Source organism: Micropterus salmoides, unplaced genomic scaffold (assembly GCF_014851395.1).
Source record: "Micropterus salmoides isolate LMB-PRFRI ecotype aquatic unplaced genomic scaffold, ASM1485139v1 Ms_hic_scaffold_17, whole genome shotgun sequence".
In the NCBI taxonomy this organism is placed as follows: domain Eukaryota; kingdom Metazoa; phylum Chordata; class Actinopteri; order Centrarchiformes; family Centrarchidae; genus Micropterus; species Micropterus salmoides.
The window spans coordinates 7,171,483-7,189,714 of record NW_024040817.1 but is presented as its reverse complement, the minus strand read 5'-3'; the positions used below and the strand labels follow the sequence as shown (position 1 = coordinate 7,189,714).

The window sequence follows — 18,232 nt, the reverse complement described above, 5'->3', positions numbered from 1 at the left end:
GGGCTGTAGCTGAAATTATTTTCATTTCTAATTACTAAAACTGCTGATGATCAATTGATCTATAAAATGTACCAAAAAATCACAATTCCATTAAGCCCAAGGTGATGACATCAAAATAAAAAAAATCAGTTTGCTGTCATTAAAGACAAAGAGAAGAGGCAAATCCTCCCAACCGAGAAGCTGGAATCAGACAGTGTTTGGCATGTTTACTTGAAAAAGATTAATAGATTATCAAAAGTGCTGCTGATGCATTTGCTATTGATTGACTAACTTATAATCAAACTACATAACTTCCTGTGCAGCAGGATATTTTTCAAACAAATAAGAGCAGGGTCCTGTGTAATTATGTGAGTGGTTTTACAACCAGAACACTTTGGGAAATTTTTGCATAATTCTGGTGTGAAGCATGCTAATTCCTGTCTGTGCATTGTACTTGGTAATTAATCTGATTCAGAGTCTGATTATAAATTGTGTTTTCTGAGGCTCCTGTGTAATGTTTACTTGTTAGACTGTGAAACGAGCAGCTCTGAGCTCCTGTGGTTTGGTTCACTATGTGTGATGCTACTGACCTTTGAGGAAAAAGGTCATTTCTGTTTGTGCACGTAACCAAAGTCTCTGCAGTGGAGTCGAACAAAAACAAAGGACCATCGGATATAAAAGGGAAGGTCTTCTTCTTCATGACCTTAGATATTTTTTACAGCCATAAATGTTTAAAAGTAGTTAAGATCAGTTATTTCAATTATGCATAAACCAAAATAGCTTTTCTTGTTATCTTGAAAAGGCCGTGATTTTCCCCCAAACTGTTTACTGTGGTAATCAATTTTGTTATAATTAAAAAAGAATCAGTTTCTGTATTCAGTACATAATTGGATTGTGATACTGTTTTCATTAACTTGCACAGTGATAATTGACACTAATAAATCACAGCACAGCATATTTAATATTTTATCTTAAACAAATTCAACTTTGAAAAGATTCATATGAGATTTGTGAATGCAGCAAAACTTCACTCTATAGACTACGTAACTGAAAGACTTTGAAACAGACACAGTTTGTGTTTTGATTACTTCTCTCCTTAGAAAGCCACATTTTCCTCAGGCTATTTTTCCACATTCTGAACATTACAAGGCCATCACTGTAGATGTTGGGTGCTGCACAATCTAATCTGTTTGGCAACAAAGCAGAAGGTCTCAGGGAAATGAATCTGCACATCAGAGTATGACAGAGAAGTGCTGCCTGCCAAATGGCCTGCTGTAGCTGCACGCTTCATTTAGCCAAGAACAGTTTTTACCCCAGTCAATCTGCTAGACAGTCATGTTTTTTACTTTCAATCCGATGAAATATGTTCAAAGAGAATTCTTTAATTTGTTTTCAAAGCTACATCAGAACAGATAAACGCATCTGCTTTATCAGCAATAAACATAAAGAGGAGCAGCATTAGAGAGGAGCGCCCCATCTTTACTCTCAGCTTTTTTGCTCAGATAATATTCCTAAAAATCCAAGCTGGCCCTTGTCTGTCGGGATTAAGAGTTTTTATAAAGCAACAGAAGTCTGAAGAGAGAGGAGGTTGGGGTGGGTGGAGGTGTCAACAAAACATTGGATTTTGATACAGGAGGCTGTTCACTAACCATTTTCTACCACAGTTTACATTGGTTTCCTTTAACCAAGATGGCAAAGGTTCCCTAACCTTAGTTATTTTTGCCCAAACCATAATGTTTCCCTTATTTAACCACGATTTTACCCTAAACCTACTCAATAATTAGCGAAAATTTTTCATCATAAAAGCTCTGAGAGGCTATGTTGACATCTTCAAATTCTTTGTTTTGTGCAACCAATAGTCCAAAACACAAAGACACACAATTTACATGATATGACAGAGAAAGCAGATTTTTACTTGATAAATGACCTGAAAATGAACAGTTGGGATATATGGCTATTTTTGGTAAACATAAATGTTCTGGTTTTCATTTGGGTACAAAGTGAACTAGCTCTGCTTTTTCTTTGCAAGTTCTTTAAGAGCAAAAAGATAGCAAGAAAAACAAAACACAAGAGGATGGTGAAAGGCACCAGGGGAGGGGGGGATAAGGAGATTGAAAAGGCAGATTTGTGGTAGAAAATGTGTTACATTTAAGGTACTGCCTTGCTTTAACTGCTCCGCAAGGAATTCTAAAGCGGCATTACTGCACCACAGGGACACAGGTGGGAGAGGAAAGACTGAGAACAGGGAGAGAGAGATAAAACAGAGGCTATGATGGAGAGGGAAGCAATGAGCGGAAGAGTTGGGGAAATTATAGAACGAAGAGGAATTGATTGCTTAGGAAACAAAATAGTATTTAGTAGTAGAATATATGTGGGTGGATAGGGAGGTACAGAGGAGGAGGAGGGGTGGATGGATGGATGGGCAAGGAAGCCACAGATAGGAGAAAAGGTGAGAGGAACTTAAAGGTGATCAGCAGGGCAGAAAAAGAGGAAACTGCCACAAACAAGCCAATTCCACGACATGCTTCACATGGATGCAGACTCGAACGCATGCACCTGCACATGCACGCTGGCACACACATACACAAGTGAGTGTCTAAGGAAGGATGGCATTGTGGGACGCTGCAACAATAGATCCTGACAGCTCTCTCTGGCAGACCCTCGCCTGTCTGCTGCCATCGCTCTGGGCACTGTGTGTGTGTGTGTGTGTGTGTGTGTGTGACTGAGGTGACACACGGTCTGTGACAGTGATCCGAAGTGAAGTCTGGAGTCTGACTCACCTCCGCTTCAGCAGCGGATGCTCTGAGCCGACACCAAACACTAAGGGAGTCCTCTTCACTATGGCTTGTCGTGGTAGTACCTTCATCCATTCATCCGTCCATTCTTCTGTCTGACTCTGTGTGTGTGTGTGTGTGTGTGTGTGTGTGTGTGTTTAGCATTTTATAAGATGTCTTGGGCCAACCCAAATACCCTGGAGCTTCTGGAGGTTTCTGTACTCGATGTCCCAAAGAAAAAGACAGTGTTCTCTTTCTTGTGCTGTTATTTCTTTTTTCTTTGACTATCGAGTTGAAGAAGTAATAATCTGAATGTAGAAATATTTACACAAACTAATTAATAATAATTACTAATAATTGTCTGTTTTGCTGCTCACTACCACCAACTGATACAACACAATAGTAATTCAACTAATATCCAGTGCAGTGGAGGGATGTAAGTATTTACTCAAGTACTACTTGCTTTTATTTTCATGCCACTTTAAACTTCTACTTTACATCTCAGTGGCAAATATTGTACTATTTACTTCACTAACTTTATCTGACAGCTATAGTATTAGTTATTAATGATGATGATTATTATTAATATTATTATTAAGATTTAAGTACAGCTGAAATGATTAGGTGATTAACTAATGAGTCAAATGATTTATTGACAACTATTTTGAAAATTGTTTTAGTAATTTTTCATGCAAAAACACAGTTCTAGCTTTACTAATGTGAAGAGTTTGGCTTTTTCTTTTAATTATTTGAATGTATTATTAATCATTTTGAGAGTTGGACTGTTGGTTGTACAAAACAAACATTTTCCAAGCATATTTTTAGAAATTTTACAAAAAATCAATCAATTGATTAATGGAGGAAATAATCAGCAGATTAATCCATATTAGAAATAATCATTAGTTGCAGTCCGACACAAAATAGTTCAAAATGAGCTCCAGCTGCTCAACTTTTATATGAATGTATGAGTAATAATAATCTAATGATATCACAGTCACAGGGGACATTTTACTGCAGTGGGTACTTTCACTTGTAACAAAGTATTTTTACAGTGTGGTATTAGTAATTTTACTTAAGTAAAGGATCTGAATACCGCCGTTGACCATTGATCCAGTGCATGAAAGTGTTGTCTACCTTAGCTCATAAAGTTTTACATTTCAATGTTAATCACTATGAATTCACATTCAACATTTTTTCCTTTTCGACACCCGATGTACAACTGACAAATAATAATAATAAGAGTAAATGTATCAATATGCCGTAACTTTTAATACTTTATCTTAATGTACAATATGACTGTAAATGATGAACAACAGGCTCCTAACAAAAACACTTAAGTTTAAGAATACAGAGCAGATGTCAGGCACAGTTTCCATGCTAGCTTTGTCTCCAGTAGTTTCTCTAAGGCTTCATTTCATTCAACCCAGTATCAGCACTGCCAAAAAAAAACCTGCATTCACTTCAATCAGACCAACGTGTTGGCACATGTTACAAGTACAACCAACCGCACCTCACACCTGGTGCCACGCTGTTGCACAGGTTGTGGGAAAAGTCTGTTTTGCACAGTATAGCTAAAGTCTGTCATGGCTGACCAATTTCTCATGCATATTTCTTCAAATCATCCAACCCTGCTGTGTTGGTCAATCAAATGAATCCAAGCGCACATCCCACGAAGAGTATTATGACCATAATGTCGCCTTGTTTCCTTGTGTCATGTCTTCTGTCTACCTTCAAATACTGGCAAAAAAATTACCCAAAAATTATTATTCTACTGATGGTGAAATGATTGCTGCTGTAATATCCATCCAGAGGTCTTTCTCACAGTAATATAAACGCCTTAAAACTCACGGCCATATTACCCAAACTGGACTTTCTGGTCCACTTTTCTTTTTTTCACCTTTTACTTTACGTTTCTTCTAGCACTGTGGTATTTTTGGTCTGGACTCAGTCTCATTAAATTTTCATATTGAAAGTGTCCTTTATCCGTGTCTCTAAAAAGCTGAACCATGTTCCTGGGTTCTCTGTCCATAATTAAAAAATAAATGAGTATTTACTGGATCGTGAAATATGAAGCTTTGACAGCATGCGAATGGCCGTGAACAGTGCATGACTTAAAAAAACTTTTTGATCTACAGCTACATCTTCACAGACAGAAGCCTTGTTTTTACAGTTAAAGACTAAATTCAGTGGCTTGTGTGCTAATTCAAGGTCGCTCGAGGTCACTGCCATGTTGGAGCTCAGACCGCTCTCATACTGTTGTTTAGTGAGAGATTCTCAGCTGAGCAGAGTAACACTTAAATACTACGCCGTGTGCTGGCTTCCAGTTATAGCTCTGTAATTTGGTTTTATCTTTTACACTCTTCTTAGTGTGAGGTCCTGTATAGAGATTGCCGTTAAAGTAAATTCATTTTTATATGCTAGTGTTTCAGCTTTCTGTTCAGCCTTCCTCGAGGCAAACTGTAATTCTATTTCTTAAACTCCTCCAAAAACAGTAAAGCTTTATCCAGGCAAGCAGCTTAAGAAGAATCAAGAGTCCACACTGCTGGCTGACCAATTTTGTGGGGTTTTTATTTAACAAAGAGTGCGTCCTAACATGGATTATGCTGTATAAGACATGGAGAGTTATGCATCCAACTTTGTGTCAACAGTTTGTGTTTGTTCCTTTCCTCTTTTAACATGACAGTACACCCACAGAGCAGCTCCACAAAGAAATGGTTTTCCCAGTTTGGTGTGGAAGAACTTGACTGGCCTGCACATAGCACTGACCTCAACACCATACGACACATTTTGGAAGAACTGCAACACCAGCTGTAAACTAAGCCTGATCACCCAACATCAGTGTTGGACACATACACTGTATATAAGAAATGGACGTAGTCATCGTGACGTCACCTGTTGGTTTGTGGACTGCCATTTTGAAGCCTCGAGACATATTTGGACGAGACAGTTGAGCTAACGGCCGTGTGCGGAGGTAGCTAGCTTGCTTAGCTAGGTGCATCTGAAATTCACGTAATTTTAACAGGGCTGATAACTTTGTCTGGCGAACAACAGTCTTAAAACTAAATGTACTCACCAGAGAAAGTGAACAGCCGACTCCTAATAATGTTTTTCAACGCCACTGGTTAAATTTACACAGTGCCAAGGGTAGGAGTCACTCTAGCTTGATTGATAGGTTGCCTTGATTACGACTTGTCAATCATAGATAGTCCGCCCTGACGAATACTCCGCATACTTAATGGTCTATCTTTTTGCAACCAGAAGATCAGATCAGATCGCTGACCAGAAGCTTCCCGCTTGGTTGGACCTCACTAGTGCTGTGGCTGAATAGGAGCAAATCTCTGCAGCCAACATGTGGCGTGAAGAGTGGAGGCTGTTATACTGTAGCAATAGATTAATAAACCAGGCTTTGGAATGAGATATTAAACAATAACATTTGGGGTGTTAGTGTCCAGGTGTCTGCACAGTATTGGCAACAGAGTGTAGGCTATAGTCTAGTCTCAGGGCAGGAGTTTCACCGTGCCCCCTCAGTTTGGCCCCTTAAGAAATAGTACACCCATGGTTAGGATTACTGACAAGCATTCACAACAATCAATCCTTAACCCTTAAAATAAATTGTTGTTGCTGACTTCACATTTGGCTTTTGTGCCCTCGAAACATTGACAGCACTTAAGGCCATGTGGCCTTGCTCCTAAAATGACAAATTAAATAAGAAGGTTTATTTTATTATTGTGAAAGAGTTTGATATTGACGAGTTCTCTCTTTCTGTCTCTCTCTTTCTCTCTCTGCCCTTTAGGTCAGAGATGCTCATGGCCACCTCTGTCAATCAAATTATTGACCAGTCACCTTGGTGGCATCACACAATCACACCTACAAGTGTGTGATAGTGTGTGTGTGTGTGTGTGTGTGTGTGTTTGTCCACACACACCACTTGGTTCACAGGGTATCCGTCAGTCGGTACGTCAGCAGAGGTAACACAGTCAATATTTTGGAGTCGGGGAGGGAGGAGGGTTTTCCTGTGTAAGGTGATACCTCAAACACACCTGGACAGAGAAGTACAAACACAGTGGAGTGTTAAATTGTTAACTAGTAAGCAGCTTTTGGTGAATACAAAAAAATGACAGCTTTGTACAGAAGATGAAATGACCAGTTTGTCGTCTTGTTTTAGTGCCACTTATATCTGAAGTTCATACTTGAGAGTATGTGTATTCTAAAATCAAGCTTAGGTCAAAAAGGCCACATTTACAAGCATGTTAAAGTCAAGTCAGTTAAAAGCTAAACACACACACATTCACAGAGAGAAGGATGTGGCCTGTATGAGTAGATCCATCTAGGACAAAGGGATTTTTTTCTGCCTCTCACAGTTTGGGACGAATGAGCAAAAATGTCCATGCCAGACTAACTTAGACTGAAGTCTATTATGTATGTTTTCAAGATATCCTGCAAACTACCAGTCAAATATTTCTGATTCTCCTTGTCAAAGGTAATAAGTGACAAACAGACCAGACCATATGACCAAGCGAGACACTCTGTGTTATCCAAGTATGTGGAGAGCCAGCAGATAAGCTTTAGTGCTCGTCTTGATAAACGTTTTGGTAAAAGGACAACATGTGCTGGGACAGACTCCTGCCCGCCGTGACCTTGGAGAGGGTAAGTGGGTTAAGACAATTAGTTAATGAATGTGTGAGGACAGTTGTGGTTGCTGAAGTCTGTGACAGAGCCAAAACTGTGCCAACCTATACATATGTGCGGAGCATCTCTCTGTCAATTTAGATGTATAAATCTTGTATATGTGTAAATACAGTCAACTTTTGAGATTAAATCACAAAGAAAAGTGTTGCATCCCGAGTAATTGAGAGCCTTATTGAGAATTTACCTCGTAAAATGAAGTCAAATCTCAGAGCAGAATACAACCTGTCTCCCTTTTTAGTTGTATAAAACCACACAGACCAGTTGAGACGGTAAACACGGTCTGTATACAGTTTACTGACACCACCTTACAGGAATTTTGAGTATTGAAATTCAACCAGTTTCCCCTGAGTGTCATTTTGAAAATTGTGAAATTGCCCAGTGCAGCTTTTAGTTACTTTCCAAGCTGCTTGTCACATCTCTACTAAAAATTCATGTGGCATGGCAGCTTCAGGCTTCCATGTTGAAAACCTGGAGCAGGGACGTGGCCACAGATCCATTGCGATGCAAATTTTGAGAAGAAAATGGGAAACAAAGAAGACTCAGAAAAAGACAAGCCTGAAGGAAGCATCACCTTCTTTTTCCATTACTGGCCTGAATCGATTTGGCTAAAAATAAAACCAGCAGGACTACGGTCTGATCGCGTTGCATTCACAGATAACCGCACAGGCCAAGTGTCACATCAGATGTGACTTGCATTATCCAACCTGTGTTTATTTATGTGGAAATCGAGCTGCTGCCTGCCAAACCGTGAGTCTGTTCTTTACTCTTAGTCGGAGCGTCTCACTCTGTTGCTGTTTTCTGCCAACTGAATCACGGAAGCCAAAACAGGACTACACTCAAAGATGGATTAGGTTACCTCTCAAGTGACACAAACAAACATTTGTATAAAGTATAGATTTCATTACATCCTTGTAATATTAACATTTTACACATAATAAAGATGAGAGTAAATCTGCATAGCTGATCTGAACTTTTGAAAGAACAATTTAATAGCTTTCATATTTACATGTCTTTGAACCTTTTTGCCTGATGCCCCATTCAGTACTATGGGCATGTAAATTGTGGGTGAACTGCTAACTTCAGTAACACTGCAGTATTACTGCTCATTGAGCCATCCAGGGCTGTATAATGGCCATGCTGAAGCAGGAAATTTGCTAATTAAGGGCTTTGAGGTTGAAACGCGAACAAATATTCATGATTTCCACTCAGAGGTGACTGAATCTGAAAGTTCTTTTTTTATTTTACATAGCTAGCTTAAACAGCACTGCAGATAAAATTATAAAGATAGAACTGCTGAAATACTTACAATCTTTACACAGCTGATGGTAACTGATCTTAGATTTGTCCTCATTTTTAAGACTGAAAGGTGACAAACATCTGTCTAACTGTCCAACAGGGGGAGCTAAATCATACATATCAGGAAAATACTTTTATTCCTCTCTCTGCTATAAACTTCTGAGGAAGTTATGACCAAGACAAAAGTACAAACAACCAATGTACTGACTGTACAGACGTTAGCTGTATGGCCTCTGGCAATGTCTCAGTCCCAGCCTCCAACCTGGGTTGCCCACTCTCACGCCACAGAAGAGGGAACTAAAGTGTGACTATTTCAAACTCTAATGTTTCAGTTTCAGTACTTCAGTTTGAGGCCTCAAACCGGACTCACACAAGAAGCGAGCCCTGCGTCAAGTCACACTGGAAGCGTTTCAGAAGCGTTTTAGCAGCGAAGTGTTTAGCCTGCCCAACGTTATTGACTTGTTTATGTGTCATTTTGTGTGCTTCTACTACCGATCACAGCTCTCTGTGAATTGTTTCCCACCAGTTCCATGCAGGGCTGGTTTTCCGACTTGTTAACTTGAATGCCGTCAACTTGGGTGTGACGTCATTCCCAGCTACGACCTCCAACTTCCGAGGTAAATGGAAAGCAGTATGAGCACAAGTATTGACCACAATGACCGCGCAGCGCACAGCAGTTATGCAAAGATTATATTATCCGCATCCGCGAGTATGCAAGTGTCTGCTAGGGTCCGTGTGACGAAAAAATCTTCATCAGAGGGGTACGCGTAAGGTCTGTGAGGACCTTTAACATTACATGTAGTTTCAGCTTCAAGCTGAAATGTAGGTGCCTTAATCAATCATGCTCAAGACTTTAATGCAGTTGAAATGAGATTCCTTCAGTCTAAGATTATTACTGGATTTTCAGTGTGCATGTATTGACAGCAGCAAACTACTGTACTATAAACTGCAGACTCAAGTGTTAAGTAAATAAATCGAGGGACTGCGACCCCAAATTTTCTGTAATGCTCTAAATGACAGTTGGTGTCAAAGAGGATCACAACATCTCGACTGTGAAATGAGAACACCTGCTATAAGACCCTCGATGAGCACAACCAGTCCCACTGTGCTTCACTGTATGACCTTGTGCTTTTTTTGCAGATTGTTTCATGCATGCCAGCATCTCTATTTGAAAACACAAAAAGATGTTGAATGAAACCCTGTCTTCATGTGATGGTGACCTTGTTTTGCAGTGTCGAACTCCAGCTGCGCTTCGCTACGTCATTACAATTACTACAAATAAGAGAGCAACAGCAGTGAAGAAGACATGCAGCCTCAGACAACCTCCATGGTGCTCTGCCATTGGGTCGGATTTGGAAAGAGATCTGTTGGACTGAAAACAGTCGCTGGAAGCTGTTCTTCCAGACAAAAAGGCTCAGGCTTTCAGAGTTTCTGATGACGGCAGTTTGTGGAACGAGTGTAACAGCCTTTGACGTGTTTATTCTCTGTCTCTTTTCCTGCGTGGACATTTGCTTTTAAAACATGCCACAAACCACATGTCAACGGGTCAGCTGCCACTAATTATCAGTTGAAATTTAAAAAACACGCTTTGTAAATCTCATCTGCTTCGAGTTGTATAGCTGGTTGAAGCTGGAAATTAGATTCATGCCCAAATCTGTCGTCTTTGCTGAGTTGCAGTGACACGGCTAGCCCATAATTGTCTCCTTTGAATCAAAATGTCATGTTTGACAAATCAAGTGCTACTGTAACGTTCAACAGCATCTCACAGTCTTCATCAGTGGACAGAGTTTGCTCAGGCGCATCACACGAGATAATAACAGAGGCAGGGTTAGGATCCCCTGCCCCCTGACATTCATATTCATTCTGTGGCAGTTCCAGAGATGTCTGGTTATCAGTTTTCTGTAAAATGTGCCAAAATGTTGGGGGAGTGCTCCTATAGAGTCCCAGTATTAATGTTATATGTTTTAACCAATCATTAGGCCCTGTAGTGGGTTTCAGGCTGTAAATTTGCTGAGTCCTCTGACAGGTGACACCATTCTCTAACCCTAACCTACATTTAAACTGCATTTGAATCCAGCACTCACCCAAAAAGTGAGCAGATTCTCTGCAGCTTGACTTGGCCTTATATCTACATTGTATCTGTTGAGGCCAGGGCTGGACTGGGTCCAAACAATCGGTCCAATTTTGGTCCAGGCGGCTCACAACAGTCGGCCGTCTCGTCTTCTCACCAATACACCATCCTTGTAGTTCTCTTAAATATACTGTAATATTCCCCCAAACCACTATAAAGCTGAGTAGTAAGTGCCATGGATAAGTTTACCAGTGCAAGTTGATCAGTGTACTCCTTCGCACTCATTTTCTGAGTCCCTGCACAACTCGTACTCAAGTACAAGTCATTTTCACAGCAGCAAGGCAACAATTTTTATAGCAGCAGCGTGGGATTAGCCAACGCAGTGCTGAAAAAATAATGTCAGCCGTTAGGACAGTTAGCTGAAGCTGAGACTACGTTGGCACAGTTAGGCTATATAAATAAACAATTTACGTTAATATTGGCCCCATAGATGCGTCGGCCCACAGGGCATTTAGCCGGTATTCCATATTACCAGTCCACCCCTGAGGCTGAGGCTAAACCACAGTGGCTGGCCCAACTGGTTTGATAAGCAGGTCTGTTTGAATGCCATGTCCGCTCAGTAGGGTCCAACATAAATTCATTCACAAATACTTGAAAGGCTGTAATCTGGTCCATTTTTCCTGTCAAGACTGTTAAAGAACTAAAAGATCATCGGACCTAAACATAAATAACTAAACTAAACATAAATAAAATGAGTCCAAGTGATCAGCAGTGTGCAGGAATTAGTACTGGACTGACACACCTGTTTATATGACTATCTAGTGCTTTGTAGTTGTAATTGTTCCCTTTCAAGACATATAACACCTGGTTAACTGTGTCTGACACCAATGATATGTTGAGAGGTTAGCAATTGAACAGATATATTTAGGCACTGTCTAGACTCCGCTGCATTGCAGTACAGATTTTATTTCCCAGGTAACGCAGGTTTAGATCTGCTGGGAATATCTCTCACACAGTGGATGCGAAAAAACTTGAGATGACAATTTACAGCCTTTCAGCACATCCCATGCCTCGATCGTCTTCTGTGATCGTTTCTCTTGTCTTATCGAGCTCGTGTCAGCTGCAGAAGTCACTGCCTTTCTGGCCCTGTTTGTCACGTGTGGAGGTGGAGATGCAACTGTCAGCATGAAAGCCTCTCAATGTGACTGTCCTGCTGTCTGAGTGATGACTGCTAAACATCAAGTCTCCTGTAACTGGAGGATAATTGAGTGTAATGGCAGGCGGGGATGCTTTGGTTAAATGGCACACAGTTGAGAGAAACAATACAGCACTGAAAGATCAAACCACGATGATACTGCAGATTCACTGAGGTAACAGAAAGAACTGGAACAAATTAAAAGACAATGACATTGTTCTTTTTTTTTGTTTTTTTTTCTGATTTCATTATATGTTTTTCCACAGACCACCAGAGAGAGGAGGCTTCTTTGATTTGACATTTGAATCACTGCACAAAGTCAAGGGTGAGATGTGAATGAGAGAAGAATAAATGCAGGGGGAGAGAGAGAGAGAGAGAGAGCGAGAGCTGTTGACCCATATTTACTGTAACATTTTCCCTCCCCTCCCCACACTCCGTTTCTCATTGACCTCCCTCTTTTACCCCGGATCTATTTTTAGCAGCAGCCGCTCTCACTCAGGCCTAATATAAGAATAGATGCTCCTCGCAAGAAACGCAGCAGGAAATATTCTGCAGGCAATAAGTTGGAGTGAGTGGGGGGGGCTGTCCTATCACCCTGACCGATTTAACAAGCTCTGTCACACAGTACATCACTGTTTTCAAATTTGTCTCTTGATCCTTGCAGCACTTTGGTGCAATCCTTCAATCTGAATTTAAGGGTGCTCTCTGGGCCTTTTTCTGTAAGAGGAGCCCTTACTGGACCATTAAACAGTTTATTTATTTTGGTAAAACAACTCCCTCTTACTGCAGATGATGGTTCTCTATTGCCTTCTCTGTCAAGTCCATCGTCTGGCTGCTGGCTGCAAAACTCCCAATTTTTTCTGTCTCTTAATGCTGCTTGTTTTCTGAATATAAACCATTTTTCTCACTCAGAATGAACTACAAATAATGTGCTGTATCCTCTGCATTGTTGTTATGATTATTTATTTATGAGTTGGTAAATCATTATACCCACAAACACCTAATTGGCCTTTTATCAGTCTTTTTCTATATGTTTGTTTTTGGTGTGAAGAAGATATCACATTTGACATTTTGCCTACAGGGGCCCACAGTGGACATTTGTAGATAGATAGATGCCCATGGTGATGATTTTTCCTTAACCTTAACCAGGCCTTAACCAAAGGGCAGAAGATATCAGATTGATCTGTCTGAAAAGTTGCTGGTTCAACTTACTGGTAGACATCAAAGAAAGGACTGGGTGTTTTTTTTGTGTGTGTGCTTGAGTAGTTTTTCCAGTTTCTCCGAAAGTCCATAAAAACTATGATGACAATGCGTATATCAGTGTTTTTATCCTGAAGGCACCAAGCTTTCCTCTCATTTCTTTGATGTCCTCAGTACCTGCGAGCACCTCAATAGAATAGGTGTGCATTTTCCTTCAGTTCTTCAATGCACTGATCCCAACAATGCTGCCACTGTGTCCCTGACCAAGGTCACATAACAACCGTCCATAAAAGTTGTTGTATGTCTTCATCTCTCTTGCTAAGTGCATAGTGGTGTGGTTTTCCAGCACTGCACACCCAGGAGATAACCTAACAATTAGGGTGGGAATGGGGTGTCTTCTGTCTTTGATTTTCTGTTAACAAACTATTAGTCTCTGTGACACTTGTGTCTTGATGTGCTCAGTGACTGTGGCTATTGCTAATTGTGCAAACTAACCAGTTCCAATTCTTCTATTCTTTCCAGCAAACTGGGAATGTAAAATGTACACCACAAGAAAAACACTAGTACCTGCAGCCCACTTAACTGGAAACAGACTGAATCACATCATTAGATGGCAGATGTAGAAGCATAACAAACATTTGCATGAAATGTCCAGGATTGTTATCTACAGTCCTATGGCATAATGCAATGTCAGATGTTTTGCAGCGTGCATCGTTTTTCTACTTTTTCCCTCCGTAAACAACACCACACTTCATTGCTCTGTCTCCCCTGTGTGTTCTCCAGATTTGAAAGAAAACCTGAAGCATTGCTGCAGATTCAGTCACCCTCACTCCCAGCTCACTCCTCACAGCACACGTTTCCAAAAAAGAGAATATCAACCGGAGTGAGATAATGTGCACAGCACATAGCTAGCGTAATATGCTTTGATCCACTTCTGACACGGCAAATAATGGAGCAAGAAGGGGAGGAAAGGAGGGAGAGAGAGAGAGCCAGAGGAGATAAGATGAGAGGAGAAAGCTAAACACAAAAGGGAACACACCCACTTATGAAACCAAAAAGCTCTAGGACATTATTTTGGCTCTTCACACCACAAGCTCCTGCTCACAAAAAAACCCCTCCACTCTCTCCCTGTCCTTATCGTTCCTCACCAACCACCACCTCCATCCCTCCCCTGATCCCTCAAAGTCCGTCCGCCCAGCTCAATGACAATCAAAGGTCAAATTGTCCCTTCTTTTCTCTCTCTTTATTCGTTTAAATCCTCCAGCAGCCTCCATTTGTTTTCATAAAGGAGCTGATGAGGCTTTGATGAAGCGTTTAAGAGACAGAGGGAGGTGATTGTCCTCTGGTACAATGTGTGTGTCTGCATACATGAACATGTGATGGCAGGACGCACCGGCTGCATGCTTTACTTAATGGGAAATGATGATACACAGACAGGAGTGATCATGCTTTCCTTGAACAGACAGCAGAGCAGTTTGAAGTGTGTCTCTTAGGTCTTAGTGTCTGTAGTGAAGAGGCTTCTGTGGCAGTAAAGCTGTATGTGTGTGCGCTCGTGTGCTTCCATCTTTGTGAGGACCAGTTTTAGACCTTGAGAGTGAGGACATATTTGGAAAGTGAGGACATTTTGTTCTGGACTGTTTGGGGTTTAAGGCTTGATTTTAGGGTTTAAAAAAATCACTTTTGTATATAGGAATATGACACTACAGTTATTGTGCATAATTGTCCAGTTTTTAATGTAGGCTAGAACAGTTTTAGATCATATCTTTATCTTAGTGCTCTGGATGGGGGTTTTCCCAAGGCAGCAGTTAACTGACATTTGAGATCAGGTGTTGCTTAGAGATGTGCCTTCAGCTTTGGTGATGGTGACCGACGGGGGCACGCCATAGCTTCAAAATTTTGATACAAGATGTAAGCAATTTAGAACTTCTGTTGGGAGGGTCCAATCTACATAGGCTAAGTTTGTATTTTACTTTGAAAGTGAAAACTAGTTAGTTTAGCTTCCTAACACTGGCATTGACTCCCACAAGATATTACTTTTAATTCATCTTATTTCAACACCCGGCAGCTCCTGCACACTCAGTGCTCAGTTTGTCCCAGATTGGTAAATGGACTGCATTTATATAGGGCTTTTGTCCAAAACATGCTCATTCAAAGTGCTTTACAATTTCCCTCAGATTCACACTGATGGCAGCAAGTTACCAAGGTCTAATCAATGGGAGCAATTTGGTGTATTGCTCAAGGACACTTGAGCCAGGGATTAATATGTGGTCTGCTGCCCGGCTTTATACAAAGGAGGAAGGTCTAACTAGCATTAGCTGTCTCTCTTTTGTGGCAATATAAAGATTGACCAGACTGACAAAGCTCCCAGCAAAGGAGTAGTCCTGTAACGTCTGCCAGCTGTATCTTACCCTGTGGTATAGGGGGCGCTGTCACTGCTGGAAAATAAATACAACTTTTTTTTTCTTTTTTTTTTGGTAGGCCTAATTACAAATGTGACCAAATATGCACACAAGTCAAAACAAACACCAAGAAGGAATTCAAGGTTATAGACAAGCTTTAAGTTAAGGTTTAAAGCATTATGTTAACGATGGTCCTATAGAATCATATGTGTAGCTGCCAGCACCTTTGACTTTGCAGAATTGACCTACATGTGCAGAGCGTTCAGGCTCACACCTGAGTTTACCGGGCCGGTTCTGACTCATCCTACACCAGTCATGCTCCCCAGCTTCCAGTTCATATCTGTGTGTGTGTGTGTGTGTGTGTGTGTGTGTGTGTGTGTGTGTGTAACCCGGTGTGCACTGCCTGCGTCTTCAATTTATTACGTCGCTGCATGACGCACAGTACAGAGAAGAAGAGAGAGGAGAGGTGAAGAAGGAGAGAAGGAGGGGAGGTCACAAGGAAAGAAGGGGTGAGGGGAGAGAGTGCAAGGTAAGGAGGAGAGGAGAAGGAAAGGAGGAAGGAGAGGGGGGATTTTCACAGACACCCATGCAATGACCTTAGTTTCATGTCAGGGCGGACTCGCTTTCTCTTTCTCTCTATCTTTGTCTCTCTCACACACACACACACACGCTACTTCCTGCCTGGTGTCATCCATGTGGAGACGAGAATGTCAAGCCGCATCTTATTCCGCTCACATCCCTCTCTGCCTGTCTGTCCCGCCTCTCCCCTCCGCGTCTCCGCTCCAACACACACACTCAGAAAACACACACACGCACACACTGAGATGTAATCCCTATAGTAAACTATACAGACACTACAACCCCCCAAAAACGACTCTCTGTGCCGAAAAAGAGCAGAACGTGTGAAGCGCTGCAGCTCCCTGCAGGATTATTATAAAAGTAGCCTAACAGAAATATTCAAGGTTTATATTTGGCCGGTGCCTTATTGCCCCAGCTTCATCTCTTCTTATCATCTCATCTTGCTTTTCTTCTAAACACCTCCGCCCCGCACAACCACGCATTCCTCTATCTTTAATTATGTCTATCATCCATCCCTCCACATGGCAGAATATAAAGCGTTGGTGTTCTTACTGATCGCCCGGGATCCTATGCAGCCCATGTTGTCTTAAAGAGGCTCGTGCAGCTCGGGGAAAATAAAATCCATCCGTCCAGCGGGCATTTCTCCCCGGATTTCTCTCTTAGGCTACTCTCTGCGCTTTCCCCTCTCCTCCTCTTCTTCTCCTCCTTCTATCTGTCTCTTCACTGTCCTCCGTATGTGAGAAAGAGAGAGGGTGTGTATGTGCGTGTCATCCGCTTCGCTTCCCCTCTCTCTCCCCCTCTCTCTCTCTCTCTCTGCTTTCCGTCGTCACACACGCCTGTTCCCCTCAGCCATTATCATCGTCGCTCTATCCCCCTCTCTCTCTCTCTCTCTCTCTCTCTCGCTTTCTGGCTTTTAAGCATGCACACACATTAAGACACAAACATGCAAGAACACACATACACAAAAACAGTGAAGCTGTCAAAAGTATAACTACAACCATAATAAAACATGAACACACACATTGGGAGGAGTGGAGTTCTAAAGCTGTTTGCATGTGCACCTAGAGTTTGCTGATTAATGAATAATTAAAGACATTCTTGAAGGAGATTTTCAATGGTACAACACCCACATTACTGCCGATGCAGCAGCAATCGGCCTGTCAATCTCACTCTATTTTACCATCACTTATGAACAAGAGCCTGAGATAGGCTACTTGAAGCCCTGTTCATGGGGCAGCAGGGGGCAGAGAACCATGGCCTCAAACGTGGACGTGTTGACTCTCATCTCACCGCTTCACATCTGACAATCTGCCCCAGTGTGTGCTGGAGGTCATGGCCTGATGAAGCCTAACTGAACCACATCATCTGCAAAGAGCAGAGAAGCAATTCAGAGGACCCCAAACCGGACACCTATCCCAGCAATGTGAGCTGGAATAGGCTCCAGATGATAATGGATAGATTGTTATTTAAATGCAGTTTTCACCCAGGAATAATCTACCAAAACTCTGCAGCATGACACAGATCTTGCTCTGCACAGGACAGAAAGTGAGATCTGAACCTGATCTGTTTGTCTGTTGTTGCCAAATTTCAGAACCAACCTGAGACCTCAGGTGTCAATCTGTCTATCTCAGACTTTGTAAATTGTCTGCATTCAGACATGCCATGTGTTGCAAGCAGATACAATACAATGAGATTAGTCAATGTGTTGCGTTTGCCTGGTGAGGTAATGGCCAGAAATGGATGTTACAAAGGTGTGGCATATCAAGATGCTGATCAGACAGCATGGGTATTGCACAGGTGTGCCTTGGGGGAGCGTGAAATTGGCGTACTGACTGCAGGAATGTCCACCAGAGCTGTTGCCCGTGAATTTAATGTTCATTTCTCTACCATAAGCCGTCTCCAAAGGTGAGAATTAGAAGGCTTCACAACCGCAGACCACGTGTAACCACACCACCCCAAGACCTCCACATCCAGCATCTTCAGCTCTAAGATCGTCTGAGACCAGCCACCCGGACAGCTGCTGCAACAATCGGTTTGCGTAACCAAACAA

At 41.7% G+C, this 18,232-nt stretch overlaps 1 protein-coding gene across 4 annotated transcripts in view; it reads right to left on the bottom strand.

Moving 5' to 3' along the window:
- Positions 1-16,918, bottom strand: part of LOC119907505 — a 48,613-nt gene extending 31,695 nt beyond the window's left edge. For 3 of the 4 annotated variants that reach the window (XM_038725267.1, XM_038725268.1, XM_038725269.1), the window contains exon 1: positions 16,735-16,918. In XM_038725267.1, the coding sequence (XP_038581195.1) occupies positions 16,735-16,762 (28 nt within the window). In that variant the 5' untranslated portion in view covers positions 16,763-16,918. The remainder of the gene's footprint in view (positions 1-16,734) is intronic. The other variant, XM_038725270.1, reaches the window with a different exon arrangement.
- Positions 16,919-18,232: the final 1,314 nt, after the last annotated feature.